General features: G+C 43.2%; 1 protein-coding gene across 1 annotated transcript in view; it reads right to left on the reverse strand.

Annotated features, from left to right (window-relative positions):
- LOC128737120 (ETS-like protein pointed) overlaps positions 1–18,842 on the reverse strand; it is a 228,667-nt gene that overhangs the window by 199,231 nt on the left and 10,594 nt on the right. Inside the window, exon 2 of the mRNA XM_053831723.1 lies at positions 2,645–3,038. Within this exon, the coding sequence (XP_053687698.1) occupies positions 2,645–3,025 (381 nt within the window). The 5' untranslated portion in view covers positions 3,026–3,038. The remainder of the gene's footprint in view (positions 1–2,644; positions 3,039–18,842) is intronic.

The following is an 18,842-nucleotide window of genomic DNA, read 5'->3' on the forward strand; positions in this document are numbered from 1 at the left end:
TTTCCTCTTATCTCGAGAACTAATCAATCAAATGGAACCAAATTTGGCATGTGGGATATTTTGGAGTCTTGAATTTATTTTACGATAGTTAGAGACCTCTCACCCCTGTGGTAGGGGGATATGGACTCTCATACAAATAAAACAGAAATTTTTGCGAAACTCAAAAACTAATCGAACTCGAGAAATTCGAGATTCTTCCATAAAACATTAGTCAATACAAGACCACAAAAACTATCTATAGTAACACTAGATCATTCAGGACGAGACGGTCGCGAGTGTTGCCGGTGACCCGCCGTCGGAAGCGCCGCCCACTGGGGGGCTTGCAAAACTCGAGATTGTGACAAAGATCATCCGAGATTCATGATTTATGTACAACACAGGTTAATTTGTGGCAATACGAAGTTTGTCGGGTCAGCTAGTTCCATATAAACGATCAACTCGTTGAAACCGCCATCAGAAAGCTCAAATATTCGCTCGCTGCTGGATCAGACGGAATTGCTTCTTGTGTTCGCCCACTGGCGATGCTATTCGAAACTTCTCTCAGGCAGAATGTATTTCCTGAATCATGGAAAAAATCCATCATGTTTCCCGTGCACAAAAAAAGAGACGAGAGGAACTAAGAAATCTATCGGAGTATCACATCACTTTGTGCCTACTCGAAAGTGTTGGAAATCATAGTCTACGACGCACTTTCTATGTGCAGTTCGCGGTACTTATCCGTTGATCAGCATGGATTTTTCCCTAGAAGGTCAGTTGCCACTGATCTAACGCAGTTTGTTTCGTTTTGCTGAAACAGCATGGAGGAAAATGCGAATGTACATGTTATATATACAGATTAAATTAGCCAAATTAGCAGATGTTGTGAGCATAACTCTTTCTTTGGTACTTCTTTATATGTACCCAGGTCACCATGAGCTTTAGTCTAAGCAGCTGCAGGTTGCTGTTTATCAGCAATTTGATTGCATAACTGTTGTAAATTGGCATCCACAATTCTATTTTACTTCTTCTTGTCGGTAATTAGCTGCAAATAAGCATTGTCAACACTATAAGAGGGCGAGCAGAAAAGCCGCATATTTTGCCAAAATAGCATTTAGGTAGCATTTAAGGCAACTTAAATGCTTATTGGCTTGCATTTAAATTGCATTGGAAATGCTTATTGGTTACCTGGGAAGTCTTACATTTCACTCGGTGACTAGATTTTTCTTCAAACGTCGTTCTATAGTTGTTAGGGACGTTTATGTGACATTTTCATGCTGTTTGAGAAGTGGAAGGCATCGATTGTTGTTCATGGACTCGATCTGCAAAATATGTAGTGGCCTTTCAAGGGGTCATACTGTATATTCGATCAGCGTCATCGAAGAACCTTTGTTCTATGACGTCTTATAATACAAATGTCAATTGTAGCTACGAAACGAAGGCAAACATTCACTGTTAGTGGGTTTACATTGCAGACATTCATCTCAAGTGACCCGCTGTTTAGAGGGAACATTTGCATTAGTGGCGCTACATTTAAGTGCAGCGTTAGCAATATAAATCTTCAAATGTAAACAAATCTGTGCCGGTTATTTGGTAAAAGTTCCCGACGATTTGAACATTATTTTGGGACTGTCCGCACTGCCATGATCACCATCGTCGGATCGATAAACAATAATAATGACGCGTAATGTTTCTAACTTCTCATATGTATTTCATTTCCCCGCAGAGGGACTATCTCGCAATGATCACCATTCGCGCACATTCTTGCCTGTGATCCAGAGACTCGAGCAAAAGCAGACGATCGAGCTGCAAAGTAAGAATGTGACAGCTTCATAATTAAACCCGTTAAATATGCGATTATAATTCGACCAGACAATTTTTAAACTTTCCCGGTCCGTTTGTCACTTTGTCTGTCTTTTTTTTTTTGCTCTTCTTTTCTCTCTATCAGTGAATGGCGAAACAAGAGCAACACGCGGTGGGAAGGCAGCAGTGCACTGAAAACAAGCAAAACTGTCACAATAAAGATCGCTGCCTACTTTTCACAGCTTGCTTGCTTTCCAGCGCACGCCAGTTTTTCTTTTTGTTGACATCGTCACTGCGATGTAATTGAAGCGATACGGTATCATTCATTATTTCGTCGCATGAATTCTGACGAAAAAGGCGATAAAGGCTTCCTTGTCCATAAGGAAACACAGTTTTGAGGTACGCTTATCAAAGCCGCCGTCTGCATCAGATGTTTTGATTGACTATTATGACGAGGCACGATATCAGCAAATTAGTGAGCTGTTGTAACTTCATCATGACGCCACAGCAAAATAAATAGATGATGCAATCAACTCCATATCGAAAGAATCACGTGAAAAAACAGCTACTTGTAGTATGTTCAATTATTCAAATGAATATTTCATATGCTCAACTTCCTTTTTCGTTAGAAGTAGATTGCATTTATTCTGATCGGTGGATCCACCCGACGCCAAATGGATATTTTGTCAAAAACAATAAGAATAAATTTAATAACAATACACCAAACCTGCCTAATGCATAAAATTTTTAACAAAAGCAATCACAACAACCATCACGTTTCTAATGGCAACAATAAAATGTAAATAATCATGATGGGAAGCCACGCTGCATACCGATTGATTACCCATGCAAAGGACGCACTCACCTGTACGAACGTCGGCAGAAAGCTGACGGATTTTTTGAAATTTTTCTTCGTTTTCTGGAGACCACCGGCACCGGACGACGGTACAAGGGCCGGCACCAGCGACGGTACCCCGGAAGAAGACTGACCACCGCCGCCGCCAGTACCGACACCGCTCGTACTAAAGTTCAATGGCATCAGTTTGCCGCCACCGGCGGTTCCCCCACCGCCACCGCCGGTAGTACCACCGGTTAGCATCAGCGAGGACGCAGCCATCTGACCAGATCGCAACAATGCGTACGGATTTTGCGACTGTGGGGACGTCACCTTAAGCGGTGCTTCGTAGAAGGGTGCCTCCTGGAGCGAGTAGTCCGCTAGTGCTTCGTACGCTGCCTCCAAATCCATTGCTTGTACGTGCCTGGGATGAAGAGAAAAAAAAACAGAAGTTGAGGTTAGAAAATTTGTTAAGGTGTTCAAAGCTTCAGAACTGGACTAAATTTTAAGTCACTAGATATGAGTCCAGCGAAAATCTAGAGCCAATTTGAACTTTAAACATGGAATCAATCACCCTGGACTATTCGTTTTACAACAGTTGTTAAAAAAAGTACTGCAATTGCAATGAAAATTGAATCAAATAAATTCAATGAGATTCAAGCCAGTTTTTAAAGAATTGTTCACCTATTAACGAATAAGTTTTGTTAGGAAAGCAAAGTTTTGGATTATAAACATCTTTAAGACTTGGCCCTTCGTTATCGATAGATTTTGCTGCTGATCTATTAGAGTACAGGACAATTACCGGGCTGGTGCAAGGATTCTACTGGCTCTAGCAACGCCCGGCCGAGATTCGAACATACGAGAATGGTCCGCAAGAGTTTGCATATCTTTTCGGGGTACTAGATATTTTTTCATAAATCAGGGACGCCAGTTTGCTTGATATTTTATCTACCAGACTATGTATCTAGTAGTAACTATAAAAGAAATTTCCTTCTCCGGCCGATGTCTAATGGCATGTCAAGGTTGCATGCTCCATAAGAAAAGAACCGGACCATCCAGAAAGTAACGATCCTCTGCTGCACTTCGTTTTTTACGAGCACATTTGATCGCGTTAAACAGCCACCAGGACACCGTTCTGGCCAACTTTCCCTGCATCAGCCGTCGCCCGCTGTCGGGGAGACGACTGAAGCGATAATTCTTGTTTGTTGAAACAATAACCATCGCCGAAAGAGACCGCAGTTTGTCGATAAAACTCGTCAAACAAGCACTTAGCCGTGATTTCACGCGAGCATTACGTCAAAATTATGCGCAAACAAAAGCGTGATGGAATTTAGCAAGGCTAATAAATTACAACCGCACACTTGTAGGTTCTTTCCCTACATACCCGGGCCGGCGGACCGCCGCCCGCCATCAAAACGTAGGTGTGATGTTTGGCAAATTTTTCATTGAAAATTTTTCAAACCAACCGGGCAGTAAATAATCCGCAGTGCTTCGGCAAATAATTTATAACCCTTTCTCCTGGAGGAACGCGATTCGCTCGCGAGCGGCAGCCTGACATTCAAATAAACACAAACATTAACCAGCTGACAGTTGGTCGCACCCACCGCAGTCTGCTCTGCTCTGCTGGTGCACTGTCCCGATCGAAGGCGGCCGAACCAAAACAAAGGAAAATTTTGCAGTGCGCCTTTGGATTAGGCTAATTTTGCACGGAAACAAAACAAAAAAGATGATGCTGAATGTTGCACCAATCCGCGCCAGCAGATGCGCGCAGTAGAACCTTCCTCCCGTTGAAAGTCAAGCTCGTAAAATGTCACTCGGGATTAAGGCAAAAGATGACAGCGTGATGGCAGACGACATCGGGAATAAAATCATTGTTTAGCACCTCATTTGTGAAGTCGTGAAAGTTGCCTGCCTGCATAGTTGACACTCGCAGACAAATTGGTGAGACGCGATGGACATGCGAGTTTCGCATTCGCAAACGGTGTGGGTGGGAAAGTATTTGCATTCGGTCTCCTGCGACATCTGCTGGTGTTAGAGAGAAGCAAATTTTGACTCCATGGTTGAGCAGTACGTGCAAACGTGCAATGTTTTGTTTGGTTTTTTTTCTCTCGGTTGTAGAAATCGTTGCCTAATAAACCAGGCGCCAATAATCGAATGCGCATATTTTAAACATCCTGCTGACATACAATCACAGAAACGATTAAACTCACGCAATCAGCAATGATAGCTGCAAACCCGAGCGAGAACATTGGCAGTTTACCGATTGATCACAAACAATAAATTTTAAATCACTTATCGCGCCATTTGCTACCTATTCAAAACTCCTGAAATATACAACGAAATAGAAATAGAAGCAATAAAGATCGGAACTTTATGGTCTGGCGCCAGTCAATCGAGAGTGTTTGTTTGCACCAGGTCAGGCTATCGATCGTGCATTATCACGAGCCGTGATAATCGTCGCGCATGTGTCACTTCCGTCAATGGAAAACTTCCGCGCAGCAGTGAGACGCAAATTACGCGAAAACCATTTGCCAGTCTACTTTCCCCGTCTGTCAGAAAAGGTGAAACCAAAGCACTCTTTGATTTTTCCACTTGCTTCGGTGTCGTGTCTGCGACAGGATCGTAAACAAGTGTAGTTTATTGCCCCTTTGTATGTGCCCGTCTTGCCGATCCCCGTATAACAGTACACACTACCTGCCAAGTTCGGGCGTTTTGTTTTGACAGCTACCTTTTAGGTTCCGTCCTAATGGTGGCGCCAACCAATCGTTCGTTTTATAATTCGACTTGCAAACAAATCGCACCGAATTTACCTTCCATGAAACATACAACAATTTGGTGTCACAACTTGGAATAACTGCACTTTTAGGGTTACCTATTTTAGACCCTCAACAGTTTACATTATCAGTCTTCGGAGACGTCACACCGCAGTGTAGAAGACCATGAGAACCGTCGGATTTTCATTTGTATTCTATACTGACAAAGGTCTGTAATTCGAAACTTTTCGGGTGCCGAACCTAGTTTCGAAGAAACCGAAGCAGATCGATCGTCACAGCGCATACCAACACATGCGCGGAGGACAATGACGGACCCATCAAATGGACGCTGCCACATCCGTTTAGGTTTTCTCCTTTGTTGATCGGTAGCCCGCCGCGGTTGGAGAAGGGATTAAGTTTCGTCCTTCATCCGACCCCCCCTGAGCTTCTGTGTCTCCTGCGTGCGCTGGAGAGAAAATAAGCAGCCCACCAGTTCAGCGAAAAGTATCCAGTTTCGTGTAATGGTTCGGTTCAATTTTTCGGCTCGAACTGGGAACGAAAGAAAAAAAACCAGCAACTCGCTATATGGCTCCGAATCTTGGAAAAGGGTTTAACTTGAAATCGATTCGATCGTGGTTGGAAGCGTTGGATGCTTGCTTGCTTGCTTGTCTGTCTGCCTGCAGTGCACTCGATTTTGCGGTTTACATCGAATTGGGCGGTCGATCGATCATGCGATAGCAGCGCCTACATTAGGTATTCGCCGCCCACATCATTCGTCGGTGTAGGAGAGAGGGTAAGGAACGAGGAAAAAACGTCACCATAGCTGGTGGATGCCACATGATCGGTGTTGGAGGTGTTGGGGTGAACTATGGTTCATTGCCTGCCCAACCTACGAGCGGAGGATCAAACAGAGCTCAGGTAAAAAAAACTTTTTGTTTTATCGAAAGGCGAATGGTGAATTCACAAAATTATGCGACCAGCGATTCTATTGATTTAATATTGAAGATGTAGGAGCGCAACCGCCCAGTTAGCATCGATGCGTACGATGCTGATCTAACAAAACAGTCGTCATATGTTCGAATCTCGGTTGGGCGGAGCTGCTAGCGTCAGTAGCCCCGTTGTACTAGTTCCGTAATTGTCTTTTACTTTAGTTATCGACTGCGAACTCTGTTAATAAAGAAGGATGTTAAGTCTAGCCTAGAGTGGCTCAAATCTGCTTTGGCTGAATTGAATAATAAATCAGATCGACTTTTAAGTGTCAGTGAAACCATACACTCCGCCACCGCCACTTCACAGAGTGGTTGGATTACTGCCTGTATGCGGACAGACTAGATGACTGTATTCAGAAATCATTAACCCTCTCTGTCCCATGGTAGCACAGGTGATCCATGACTTCCAATACTAAAATCAGCCGATTAAAATTTTAAGGCATCTAAATGCGAATATTTCGATATCAGAACGTAATAAAAACATGGTTTTACAAGCCGTATACTTGTGCTTGACGAATCGCTCGTTCCACACAAATACCCTTGGGACAGAGAGGGTTAAAAACATTACAAGATTAAACCCGAACCTAGACACAAGATTTTGGCGTGTGCTAGCGATCTCTGGAAATCGTTTCAGTGAGCGTAAACATTTAATTATCGGAGTGGATGAGAGTGGTTTTAAACCTAAAAGAGCTTTAGCCACTCCTATCTCATTTGTAATTATTAGTACTACGAGTGGACTCCTGGCATATTCCATCAGATATTGTGTTGGCTGACGTTTCGTTTAACCATCCACGGGAAGTGGATGTGCTGATTGCTGATTTCTTCGACATTTTGAAGCAAGGCCAACTCAAACTAGCCAACCATCTACCTACCTTGTACGAGACGCAGTTCTGATGGGTCGTAGCTGGCTCGTACGATGATACAGAAGAGGATTCTCCAGTGTGTGCTTACTTAGCAGTGACCGATTGGAAGCGTGCTTGCATCGGTTCGTCGAACAAGAATATCGGTGAACGAGCAATGATGACGACTGAGGAAGAGCGTTTTAAGGAACACTTCCAGCGAACATATCGTCATGATGCGGAAGGACGATTTGTGATACAGCTACCAGTTAGAGAATCAGTAAACCAATTGGGAAGCTTCAAATCCCTGGCGTTGAAACGATTTCTTTTATTGGAAAAGAGATTGCCTCGAGATTCAGACCTGAAGGCTGGAGGCTGAAGGCGAATACCGATCACTGGGTCACTGCCGTGAAATGAAGGAAGAAGAAGATCCTCCTAATCTCCAGACATATGACCTGCCGCATTACTGTATCTTGAAGCCATCCAGTAGCAGCGCAAAGCTCCGTGTTGTGTTTGATGCGACAACCAAGGCTAGCGAACTTTCTTTGAATGACGTGCTGATGACAGGACCAACCAGCCAAAGTGACCTGTTCAGCATCGTGCTACGTTTCCGAACCCATGCCTAAGTTTTCAACGTTGATGTGACGAAAATGTAGTGGCAAATTCTCGTCGATCCCTCACAGACGATTTCTACATGGACGACATCCTGTCTGGCTCGGATTCGATTGAGTCAGCCAAGAAGTTTCGCCGTGATCTGGAGATGTTGATGCTGAAGGGTGGATTCCCTATCCGAAAGTGTTGTTTCAATTCGGAGGAAGTGCTTGACGGAATTCCTGAAGCGAATCAAGAAACCCTGGTACCCATTCAGGACTCTAGTGCTAATGAAGTGATGACGGCTTTGGAACTCTTGTGGGACCCGAAGAAAAACCTGTTCCTGTTTCGCCACAAATCATCTGATTCGACAAGGGTCGAAGACAAGATGACGAAGCGGAGTGTCCTGACCCAGATCGCGAAGTTGTTTGACCCCCTGGGACTCGTTTCACCGCTAATCGTCGAAGCGAAAATGATTATGCAGTACCTGTGGGCTTCCAACCTTGGATGGGATGACCCTGTGGAAGGCGACTTACTTCAGCGGTGGACGGAGTTCCACTTTACAACCTCGTGGTCTCAAGATGCGTCGTAATTCTTGACACGGAGGCAATGGAAATCCATGGTTTCGCCGATGCTTCAAAATACGCCTATGGTGCGTGTGTGTACCTTCGCTGTATTGATAAAGACGGGTCAGCAGTGTCGCATCTCCTGTGCAGCAAATCTAAGGTAGCATCTCTTCGTGAGATGACCATTCCTAGACTAGAGCTCCTTATTGCTGGCCAAGCTGGTAAATAAGCTAAACCTTGAAGCTGCAAATCCGAGAAATCAAACTATGGTCCGATAGCCAAATAGCGTTGGCTTGGATGAAGAAAACCTTGGATCGGCTCCAGGTCTTCGTTCGCAACCGTGTGATCCAAACCAACAGGCTGACTGAACACTGCCATTGGAATTACGTCAGCACGGGCCAAAACCCGGCGGATATCAGCTGTGGTGGAACGGTTCATCCTTTCTTTGTGAAGCGTACTACGAGACTGAGCCGATAGAAGATGTTCCTGATGAGCTAATTCCTGAGTTGAAGGATGTGGTTATCGCAAACCCGATTGTGACGAAACCGGAACCCAGCTTCGAACGTTTCGATTCCTTTTACAAGTTGCAGCGTGTTTATGCCCATATAGCGCGCCTCGTCCGCCGTTTTCGAACTCCCAAAGATGAGCGAGATTCGTGTAACCGATTGACCGTACAGGACATGCGTAAGGCGATGGATTATAGTATGGGTGTCCTGCAACAGGCCGAACTACAGGAAGAGATCCAGTGCATTCAACGTGGTGAGATACCAAAGCGTTTGGCCGCGTTGCTGCCGTTCATAGACAACGACGGTTTCCTACGAGTCGGTGGACGTTTGCAAAATTCGAAAATACCCTTTGAGCCAAGCATCAACTATTGCTTCCTCAAAAGCACCGACTAACGGAGTTACTGATCAAAAAAATCCTCGAAGGACAGTCCGGAGTTTTGGCAGTCATTCGTCAAAAATTTTGGACCATCAACGCTCGTTCAACTATTCACAAGGTGATCCACAATTGCCTGAGAGGTTTCCGCACGAAACCGAAGATGATCCAACCGTTAATGGGAAATATTCCTGAATCCCGAGTGAAAATTGTTCGAGTTAACTGGCATCGATTATGCTGGGCCAATTTCAGTGAAGGAGGGTAAGTATAAACCAAGAATCGTGAAGGCGTACATTGCTTTATTCGTGTGCCTAGTCTCGAAGGCAATTCACCTCGAACTTATGTCAGACTTGTCATCGGAAGCATTCCTGGCCGCACTAGACTGCTTTGTCAATCGATGAGGCATGGTGCGCAGAATATTTTCCGACAACGGAACCAACTTTCTTAGCGCATTCAAAGAGCTGTGCCAGTTACGGGCCCTATTCGCTAGTGAAACTACGAAGGCCAAAATAAATGATTTTCTACTACGCCGTGAAGTGGAATGGGAGTTTATTCCACCGAGATCGCCTAACTTCGGAGGATTATGGGAAGCCGGAGTAAAGGTGGTAAACCTGCATTTAGCCAGAACTCTGGGAAACGTGACCTTGACCTTTAAAGAGTTCTATACCGTGCTGACTCATGTTGAGTCAATCGTCAACTCCCGGCCATTGTACTCTTCGCCCAATGCTCCGAATGATCCACGACCGATATCTCCAGCCCATCTGAGGTTTGGTCGGCCTTTCCAGCCAATCGTTTGACGAGATAGCAGTACCTCAATCAGCTGCGGGATCACTTTTGGAAAAGGTGGTCTAGAGAATACCAATCCACTTTACAATCCAGAACGAAATGGACCAAGAGCCCCAACCCAACATCGACGTAGGCACAGTGGTTCTATTAGCGGAAGATAACCAGCCTGCGCAAGCGTGGAGGTTGGGAAGGGTCATCGCAGTTTACTCAGGCAAGGACAGTGTTGTACGTGTTGCTGATGTATAGACAGCGTCCGGAATCTTCCGTCGAGCAGTAAGCAAGTTATTCCCAGTGCCCCTGCAAAATAACAGCGAAAACCGGCAACAGTCGATTTTGGAATTGTGGAAGATCTACTGTAACTCTGTTACATAATGTTGTATACAAGATCGAGAAAGCATTTTCTCACAAAACTTCCTGTTTAGGAGTATTTCTCGATACCGGAGGAGCTTTTGATAACGTATCTTTCAATTCTATACTGGAAGCATCACAAAACCAATGAGTTCCATCTACCATAATAAGCTGGATACACCAAATGCTTAGCAACCGGATTCTTTGCTCATCATTGAGACTAGCGGAAATAAGGAAGCTGAGCATCTGTGGCTGCCCTCAGGGTGGTGTTCTGTCACCACTCCTATGGAGCCTAGTTGCGGATAGCTCACTAAGCAAATTAAATGCTCTGCGTTTTTCAACTTATGGCTTTGCGGATGATTATCATATATTGATCTCCGGTTTGTGTGAAAGCACACTGTTTGACTTAGATGAATGCAAGAAGCTTTGCATGTTGCTGAACAATGGTGTCGGCAAATCCGACTGTCAGTTAATCCGGGCAAGACTTCGATGATACTTTTTACAAATAAAAGAATAATAAGTGGTATCCGTCCTCTGCAATTTTTTTGACTCTGAAATCGCCATTACAGACCAAGTTAAATACGCTGGGGTTATTCTTGAATCAAAGTTGAACTGCACAGTAGTCCAAAAGGGCGAAAAGCGGAACTTTTTTCCTAGTGTCTTTTGTTTTCATTTTATCATTTATCGTCGTCAGCACTTCAGTTCGTATGAATATTCCCCTTAATCTAAAACTGTCAAAAGTTTGACATCGCTTACTATAATGAAAAAATAAAAAAATAACTTTTTTATGTTAGGAAATACAGTGGTAACCCGATTTTGTCACCCCCGATTTTGTCACGTTTTTTACCCGATTTTGTCACGCTTTTGATTTATCAAAAGCTTAGTATGTCAAATGTGTTAAAACACTGCGAAAAGAATTATGTTCACCAAGTTGATTATCGTGGAGTTTCCACAAAAGTTGTTTCTTATCTCCACAACTATAATAGCTAGAAGGTTACTTTCTTTGGCAAAGTTCTTTATAATAATCTTCTCAAAAGTTTTGTAGAACATTGTTTTGCTCTATCTCTTACTGCTTGAAAAATAAATTTTCTATCTTACTTTTAGGGGGGTTAATCAAAGAATCGTTCATACCATAAGAAAGAGCTTCTTACACTGTGAAATTTCTCTGAACATAGTTAACCAGTATAATCAACCATTTCGGCGCAATTAAAAAACGCGTGTTTTCATACCTTTGGGAGTGCTGTGAAAAGGTGACAAATGTCCACAGAAAGGTAGAAGGAAGTGCGACATGTCCTTAAAGTGATCAGAATGAAGTATATGTAGTTCGTTCTAAGTTATCTGCAAAAAAATAAAAAATTGAAAAAATACCCGATTTTGTCACTGCCCCGTTTTTGTCACCCCTAAATTCATCATGGGGGTGACAAAATCGGGTCATTACTGTATAGACGTAGTTGCTTCGGCAAAATTGTAAATATTGTAAAAACAAGCAACTTTGCTCAAGATCTAAAACTTCTATCTTTATGGAGTGCTGAACTATAGGGCATATTCTTTAAAACTTCTTTAAAAATTGGTTTTTCATACTTAGCTTTTCTCAGTTGCATTTTACAAGAATGCAATGTTCTAAGCAGTTATCAAAGCTTTCAAAATACACGTTTTTGCAGAAGACCGCAAATCTCTTGGACCTTTACTTGCTGAATTATCGCATATTTAAGTCTTAAATTTCCAAAGAATCATTAGCCCATGGGGAAAAATGGGGTATAAGCGTATTTATGAAATCAGCGCTTCGTCTTGAAGTCGAGTACTATAAACTTGCATGGGTTTCGCTTGTCCCCAACCCCCCAAACGAGAGTACGGCAAGCATACGGTTTATGTGTTTCGCGTTAGCTAAAAGCTCGATACGCGTCCATTTTTTTGTGTTAGTAGATAAACACATGGTTTCTTCGGCAAAGTTATGGAAAATATAAAGGCAAACAATGTTGCTGAAAAAATGACATTTCTATCTCTATCGAGTGCAGAGCTATAGAGCATTTTCCTTGGAAATTTTTTAAAAATTAGTTTTCCATACTTAGCTTATGTTGGTTGCATAAGCCGTGATTCCTGTTTCCATACGTTCGAATCTCGGTTGGGTGGAGCTGCTAGAGTCCGTAGAACCGTTGGATTAGATCCGTAATTGTCTTGTACTTTAGTTATCGGCTGCGAACTCTGTTAATAAAGAAGGATGTTAAGTTTTCTAAAGACGTTTATACACAAGGCTCCTTATTAGGAACCCACCAAAAATACAGTATACCTCTGGTTATTTGGAAGCTGGCGGTCTTTTCAATAAAAAATATCCTCTCTTTGACCTCTAATTACTCGCCATTGGGCAGAGAATGGCAAATTGAACTGCGTCTAGATGAATCAAAACTACAAAATCCAGAAGGCTCCTCGTGTATCTCCTTTTTTTCAACAAGAAAAATAAAACAAAACCCTGCTTTTTCATCAGCAGCTGCATCGCAGTAGTAAGTAATGACGCAACCAAGTAACATAGGAAGCCTCAAGTAGTATTTGAATCTAATTTAGATAATTACAAGGCAAAAAGTAAAAACATCTTTTCGGTCCATTTTCCCAAACAAAAATAATTCTCATCATCCGAGCTTCCCAGCAAACAACAAGGACCTCATCGAGTGCCGCCGCTGGCTGCGCTCTGGAGATCCGACCCGCGAGCAGCACACTATCCAGCAGCAGAGGAGAGAAAAGTCAGCAAACAATACACCCGCCGCCACCTGCGATCGATCGGCAATGCACGGTCAAGTGAAAAACACTCCAAAGGCGGTTGAGGGAGAGAAAGGGAGGGGCCGCGAACGAGTCAAATTTCATACCCGCTACCTTCTCCTATGCTAGCTAGAGGTCTGGCCTGCTACGCTGCTGCTGTGTGCTCGGGCTTTGTTTTCTTGATCCCATAAATGCCCTTATTTGTAGCAAGCCTGTAGCAGCACTGAACTAAGCCCACCACCAAAGGAAAAGAAAACTCAGAACAAGAGAGAAACGGTGCAGAGGATACAAACAAGCCAAGGATAACGCAGAACACGGTGCGGGGCGACTGCTGCGGGGTGAGAAAAGTGGGAAGATTAAGGAACATGTGTTTCGGGATATAATTTATCTGAAACAAACGGCCGATGCGGCTGTTGCATTCATGGGAAATCGCCTCGGTCTGAAGAGATATAATATGTAAAGAAAGATTATGTACATCGACAAGCTGGACCCGGCAGAACTGACCTCCTTTTTCAGCCCACAGATCGACGTATGGGCTAGACAACGAAAGTGAAAAACACGCACAACGCGAACGCCCGTCAGTGACGGCTGCGTGCGTGGGCGCGTTATTGACAACCATCGCAGCCAAGTGAACGATAGCAACACTTTGGCTGCAATTCACACCGTTAACTCGATCGCGAGCTAGCAATAAACTCACCGCACCGCTTATACTGATGATTGATTGGGCTGCTCACCTCAAAACCGTAAGCAGCGCCTACGCGAGGCATCCCGTCAACGGCGACACAAACTGCTGCTGGTGCTGCTGCTGTCTGCCGTTGTGATTCTCCATTGGAAATAAGAAATCCGTCCAAATACTAGAACAAGAACCAAACAGCACATGTTTGATTTACGAACGATTTTACTTCTACTTCTTCTTTTTCTTCTACTCTTCTCCGAGAGTTGTAAGATTTGTTTAGAAATTGAATCGTTTCGGTTTCCATCTCCTTCTGATGCTTTGTTCGGGACTCGCTGTTTAATTCTTTCTTCTATATATCTTTTATTTCTGCTCATCGTTTATTCCTCTGTGAAGCACCGATGATCGTACTCCGATCCCCATCCGCATCTGGTTGGCCCTATTCGCGGCTTCGGTCGGAGTGGGAATGGAAACAAAAAAAAATTAAAAATTCAGCTCACATCCCTTCAAACCACCAGCCACAACAGCCCACACTACCGCGGGTGTTTCACGCTGCACCTTCGTCAATCACCCGCCCGAATCCAGCAGATCCTGTGCGGTGCCCCGTCCGCAGCCTCCTCGAGCGTAATGACTTTTCAGATCGAGAAAAGACATAATGCACACAACAGTGGAAGCCAGACTTTTTAGCTTTTTTAGCTTCAGGTACCGGGAAAGGACCGCAGATTGGCGATGCTGTTTGCGTTGTATTCCTACGCCTCAAACTTTACATTATATTCCTTGATACCTCTTCCCCTTCATCAAATCGAATGCCCATTCCGAAACATCGGAACGAAAGGATAATGGATTTTCGGTTAGAGGCGTTTGGAAAACAATCTAACAAAATCCGTTGGATTAAGATGAGCAAATGCTAATAAAACTTTATTTGTCTTGATTTTTTTTCCTGTTCTTATGTTACGTCTCGATCGTACCGATCGTATCAGCCTGAGTGAGAGTACCAACCAAGCAACTTGGAAGCTGTCACCTCACTTATTTACCGTTTTGGTGCACCAACATGTGCAAAACTCACTTTTCCTCAGTCGACGTTTTTTTGCAGTCGCCCTTCATCGGCCTTTCGTACGTACACCTTCGATTACGCAAGCAAGTCCATCCACAGTGCAGCTGACGCAATTAATTACGTTGTCCAACCTCTCCAATAATGTTCCATGACTTAGGTAGCATTCTCTCGTCTAATCCTGCCTATGTATGGGTCGAATTCGGCTAAACTTCATCTATCTCTAGACTGAAGCACGTCAATCAGCCCCGATCAGCCGGTCTAAGTCCGAAAGCCCGGGTATGGAAAAGAACAAAATGGCAATGTGAAAGAAAGTGAAGAACGTGGTTCGACGCTTTAATAAGCACTCTGCTCTGGGTTCGATGATCAACGGTCGAACTTCAATTTTTTCTCTCCCTTTCGTTCGGAACGTCCATTTGTCTGTGTATGTATGCGTCTCACCGTCGTATTTATACCGAAAAATACGAAAAGCGACGTAAATTCACTTGCACTGATGAGCTGGCCGTACCACTGTAGGCCCGTAGACTGGCAGGTTGTCAGCGGAGTTCCGGCTGTGTATAGGGAAAGCAGAGGTTAAGAACTTTTCCCTGATTTAGCTTTCGCTATAAACCGTAATGGCACTCACACTGGTACGCACACAGCCACACTTGGCCCTTGGCATTTCGGCCAACCTAAAGAAGACTAACGACGATGTCCAATTTGGTTAAAGTTTTGCCTGGAATGACGGTCGTTCGTGAAGGCCAGGTCGAATGTCGAGCGTGACAGAAAAACCAGAAAGTGAACCAGATGACAGTTAGTAATTTGAAACTCTGGTTCTCAAGTGGACATAGTCTGCAGTTCGAGGAAAGAAGAGCATAAACATGTTTCACCAAATAACCGACGACGAATTACGTGATAGTCGATGCATGTTTCGGACATAAGTTTTACGACGCGAATGCAAATGATTTAGATTTTAACATTCGACGCAACAGCCTTGAAACTAAGCTTCCTCAAACATGTCAGTCAAAACAAATTACTTTTAGGTAACTTGTATACGGGCATTTTCCATAAATAAACAATGATAGAAAGAAAACCACATTTATCAACAACAAAAGTTTTCTCAAATTAGATTCTTTGAATAAATTTGATCAATTTCGATCTAACTAAAAAGTAGGCTGTGCTTCCACTGGCTGCAATAGCCACTGTTCCCGACAAAGTTCCGTTCCTTGTCAGAAAGACAGTGAGAGGAAAACACTTCCAGTTGGCCGAGAAATATGATTTAGAACGGCCTTCTGCAAAAGAAAAACAAACAAGTCGCACCCCGGTCGGTCATATAGTTTGTACGAAATGCACACTGTCCGCCATGGCTGGATCTGTCTGGGTGGAGGGAGTGAAAATAAACTTATTCGATTAGGTACACAGTGGAAAGGAGCCGAGTTCCCCACCCCGAGTGTCATATCAATCTTTAACATATGAAATTTATCAATGTTGGTAATGAAATTCAAAGAAAAAATTTATACATTCTATTCCCGGGCGTTAGTTTATTTACGTTTAAGTGAACAGCCCCAGGCATTCGAACAGATTTTCATAGTTTTTCTTTTCTTAGTTCTATAATGAAGCCGGTGGAAAAATAACTTGCATCTCTGACTCTGAATCATTTGGTGCTGGCTTGCACCACAGATCAGAAGTGGAAGTAGAAATCCAAACACGTACATGCTACTTTCTGCAGATACTAGCGAACCTGGCGGTGGCGAGTCACTTTTTTCCACGAAAACACACGAACGCATACGAATGCACACGAAAGCATGTGAAAGCTGCTATGCGATTGGCAGCGAGCGTTCTGCTTATGTTGCAGTTATTCGCTTCTATACGAAAACCTTCCTAAAGAAAAATAAAAACAAAAAAGACTCTATCACTAGTTTTGATCGCCGAATCGTTCGAACTTCCACTTCTGGGGTGACATTGCGCATCTCGTTTCGAGTGATTTTCGTTCGAGACGCCCATTTGTTTAACGTGGTCGAAACGAACCAAAATCACTCGAAACGGGATGCGCAATGTCACCCCTGCTCTGTGCTTGCACTATAGCTGCTACGCTGCCAAATTCTTCAATCAGTAGGTCTCACTCATCTAACGGGTGACAACTAAAATTTTGAAATTTTTTTGAGGCCCCTATACTCCACAACAAACGAGCTCAGAGAGAAATGAGAGTATGTATGTGTTAGCTCTCTCTCTCCTCTTTTTGTCAATATTTTTTGTTTTGTTTATGCTTGCCTCGTTTTGCTTAAAATGACGTCAAAACAAGAAGCATTTTGAGAGCGCGTTGTACAGAGTTCTACGAACTGCCACAGAAATCTCGGCAAAAAGTATAGGGTACAACATTTAAAAAGCGAATATGTTGCGGCTTCGACTGTTTACCATATCCTAAGATGCCCAACAACTAATCGCAAGCAAGGTAGTGGAAGACCAGCCAAAATTATGGACGCAGAAGGACATCGTTCTATATCACGTTTCTTCAACCACAAGCCCTCTGGTTTGGCTATCAATTAAGATGCAGCAGACGAATGTTTGAAGAAAATTTTGATCCCATTTCTACAAAAACGTCATGCAGATGGACAATACGTGTTTTGACCGAATAAAGCATCATCGCATTACGCCAAAAAAACACAATCGTTCCTGAGTACCCATTCGATCCCATTTTTACCTAAAAACCACGACCAGGGCCTTTAATTATCACCGAATTTCAAACAAAACAGAAAATCTTTTTTCTTAGCATACATTGTTTTTTATGCCTCTGAGTTTCGTATGTACAACTGCACAGTGATTTTCATCGTAGTATACAAGTTCAATATATCGTGAAAATAGAACAGGAGAAAGTGATTTTCAAATCCACAAGGTGATATTCACTTCAGAAAAAAAAAACAATTTTAAATGCAGTAAATGAAAAGAAAATCTTATGTCCAACAGCTGAACGCAATAGATGCTAAATAACAACATAAATTTTTTTTATTGATTTTCACTGCTCAAACGTGAATATCAGTTTGTTACAATATCACAGGGCGCTGATATTGTATATTCTCGTGCATGAAGTTCATGCTTGCTGCATTTAGTTATTATGTACGTTTGATCAAAGCAAGCAGATTTTCAATGCAAGGTAGACTGATAATCCAGAAGTTTGAACGCTATGCTGATGAATATTAACAGCACTGACCACGACCCGAAAAATCTGTCTCAGTGCGCCCAATCGGACATTTCTTCGGGATTTTGAGTTCCTTGGTGTACAAAAATAACTGGAAAACCACGAATTGCAAACAGTGGATTGGTAGAATCAAGAGATGCATTCGCATGACGTTGACATGACGACCGTACGACGCTCCTGTTTCGAAGTCAAACGAAAAGCTTCCCCGAACAGCCGATTACGGACCGTTTTCAATTGTACAATAATTTTTTTTCAACAATGGATAATGTAACTTTAATTTCGGTAAATCAGATCTTCTTCATGTATCTTTGTCTTTTTTTTTTGACAGCTTGAGAAAAAAAAATCCAAAATTATAGTTGTCACCCGTTAGCTTATGTGTTAAGAAAATACACCATCTATCTTCTATCTATTTATATAAGAGGCTTATATCTGTACCGAAAACCTGGACTCTGACAGACAAGACATGATAAGAGGCTTATCGGTCACTAAAAACAGGTCCCTGACAGGACGTCATGCTTTAGTAGCAATGGGTTGTATTCTCAGTCACCTCACTGGTCGACTGCTGGACTGCTCGATTAGACTGCTCGATTTGATTGCCCGACTGGACTACTTAACTGAACTGCTCGACTGAACTGTTCGATTGGACTGCTCGACTCAACTGCTTAATTAGGCAGATCGACTTGACTGCTTGACTGAATAGCTCGATTCAACTGCTCGACCGGACTACTCGACTTAACTGCTCGACTGCACTGCTCGATTTCACTGCTCGACTTGACTGCTCGACTTGACTACTCGACTCGACCACTCCATTCAACTGCTCGACTCGA

This window comes from Sabethes cyaneus, chromosome 1 (assembly GCF_943734655.1).
Source record: "Sabethes cyaneus chromosome 1, idSabCyanKW18_F2, whole genome shotgun sequence".
NCBI lineage: Eukaryota > Metazoa > Arthropoda > Insecta > Diptera > Culicidae > Sabethes > Sabethes cyaneus.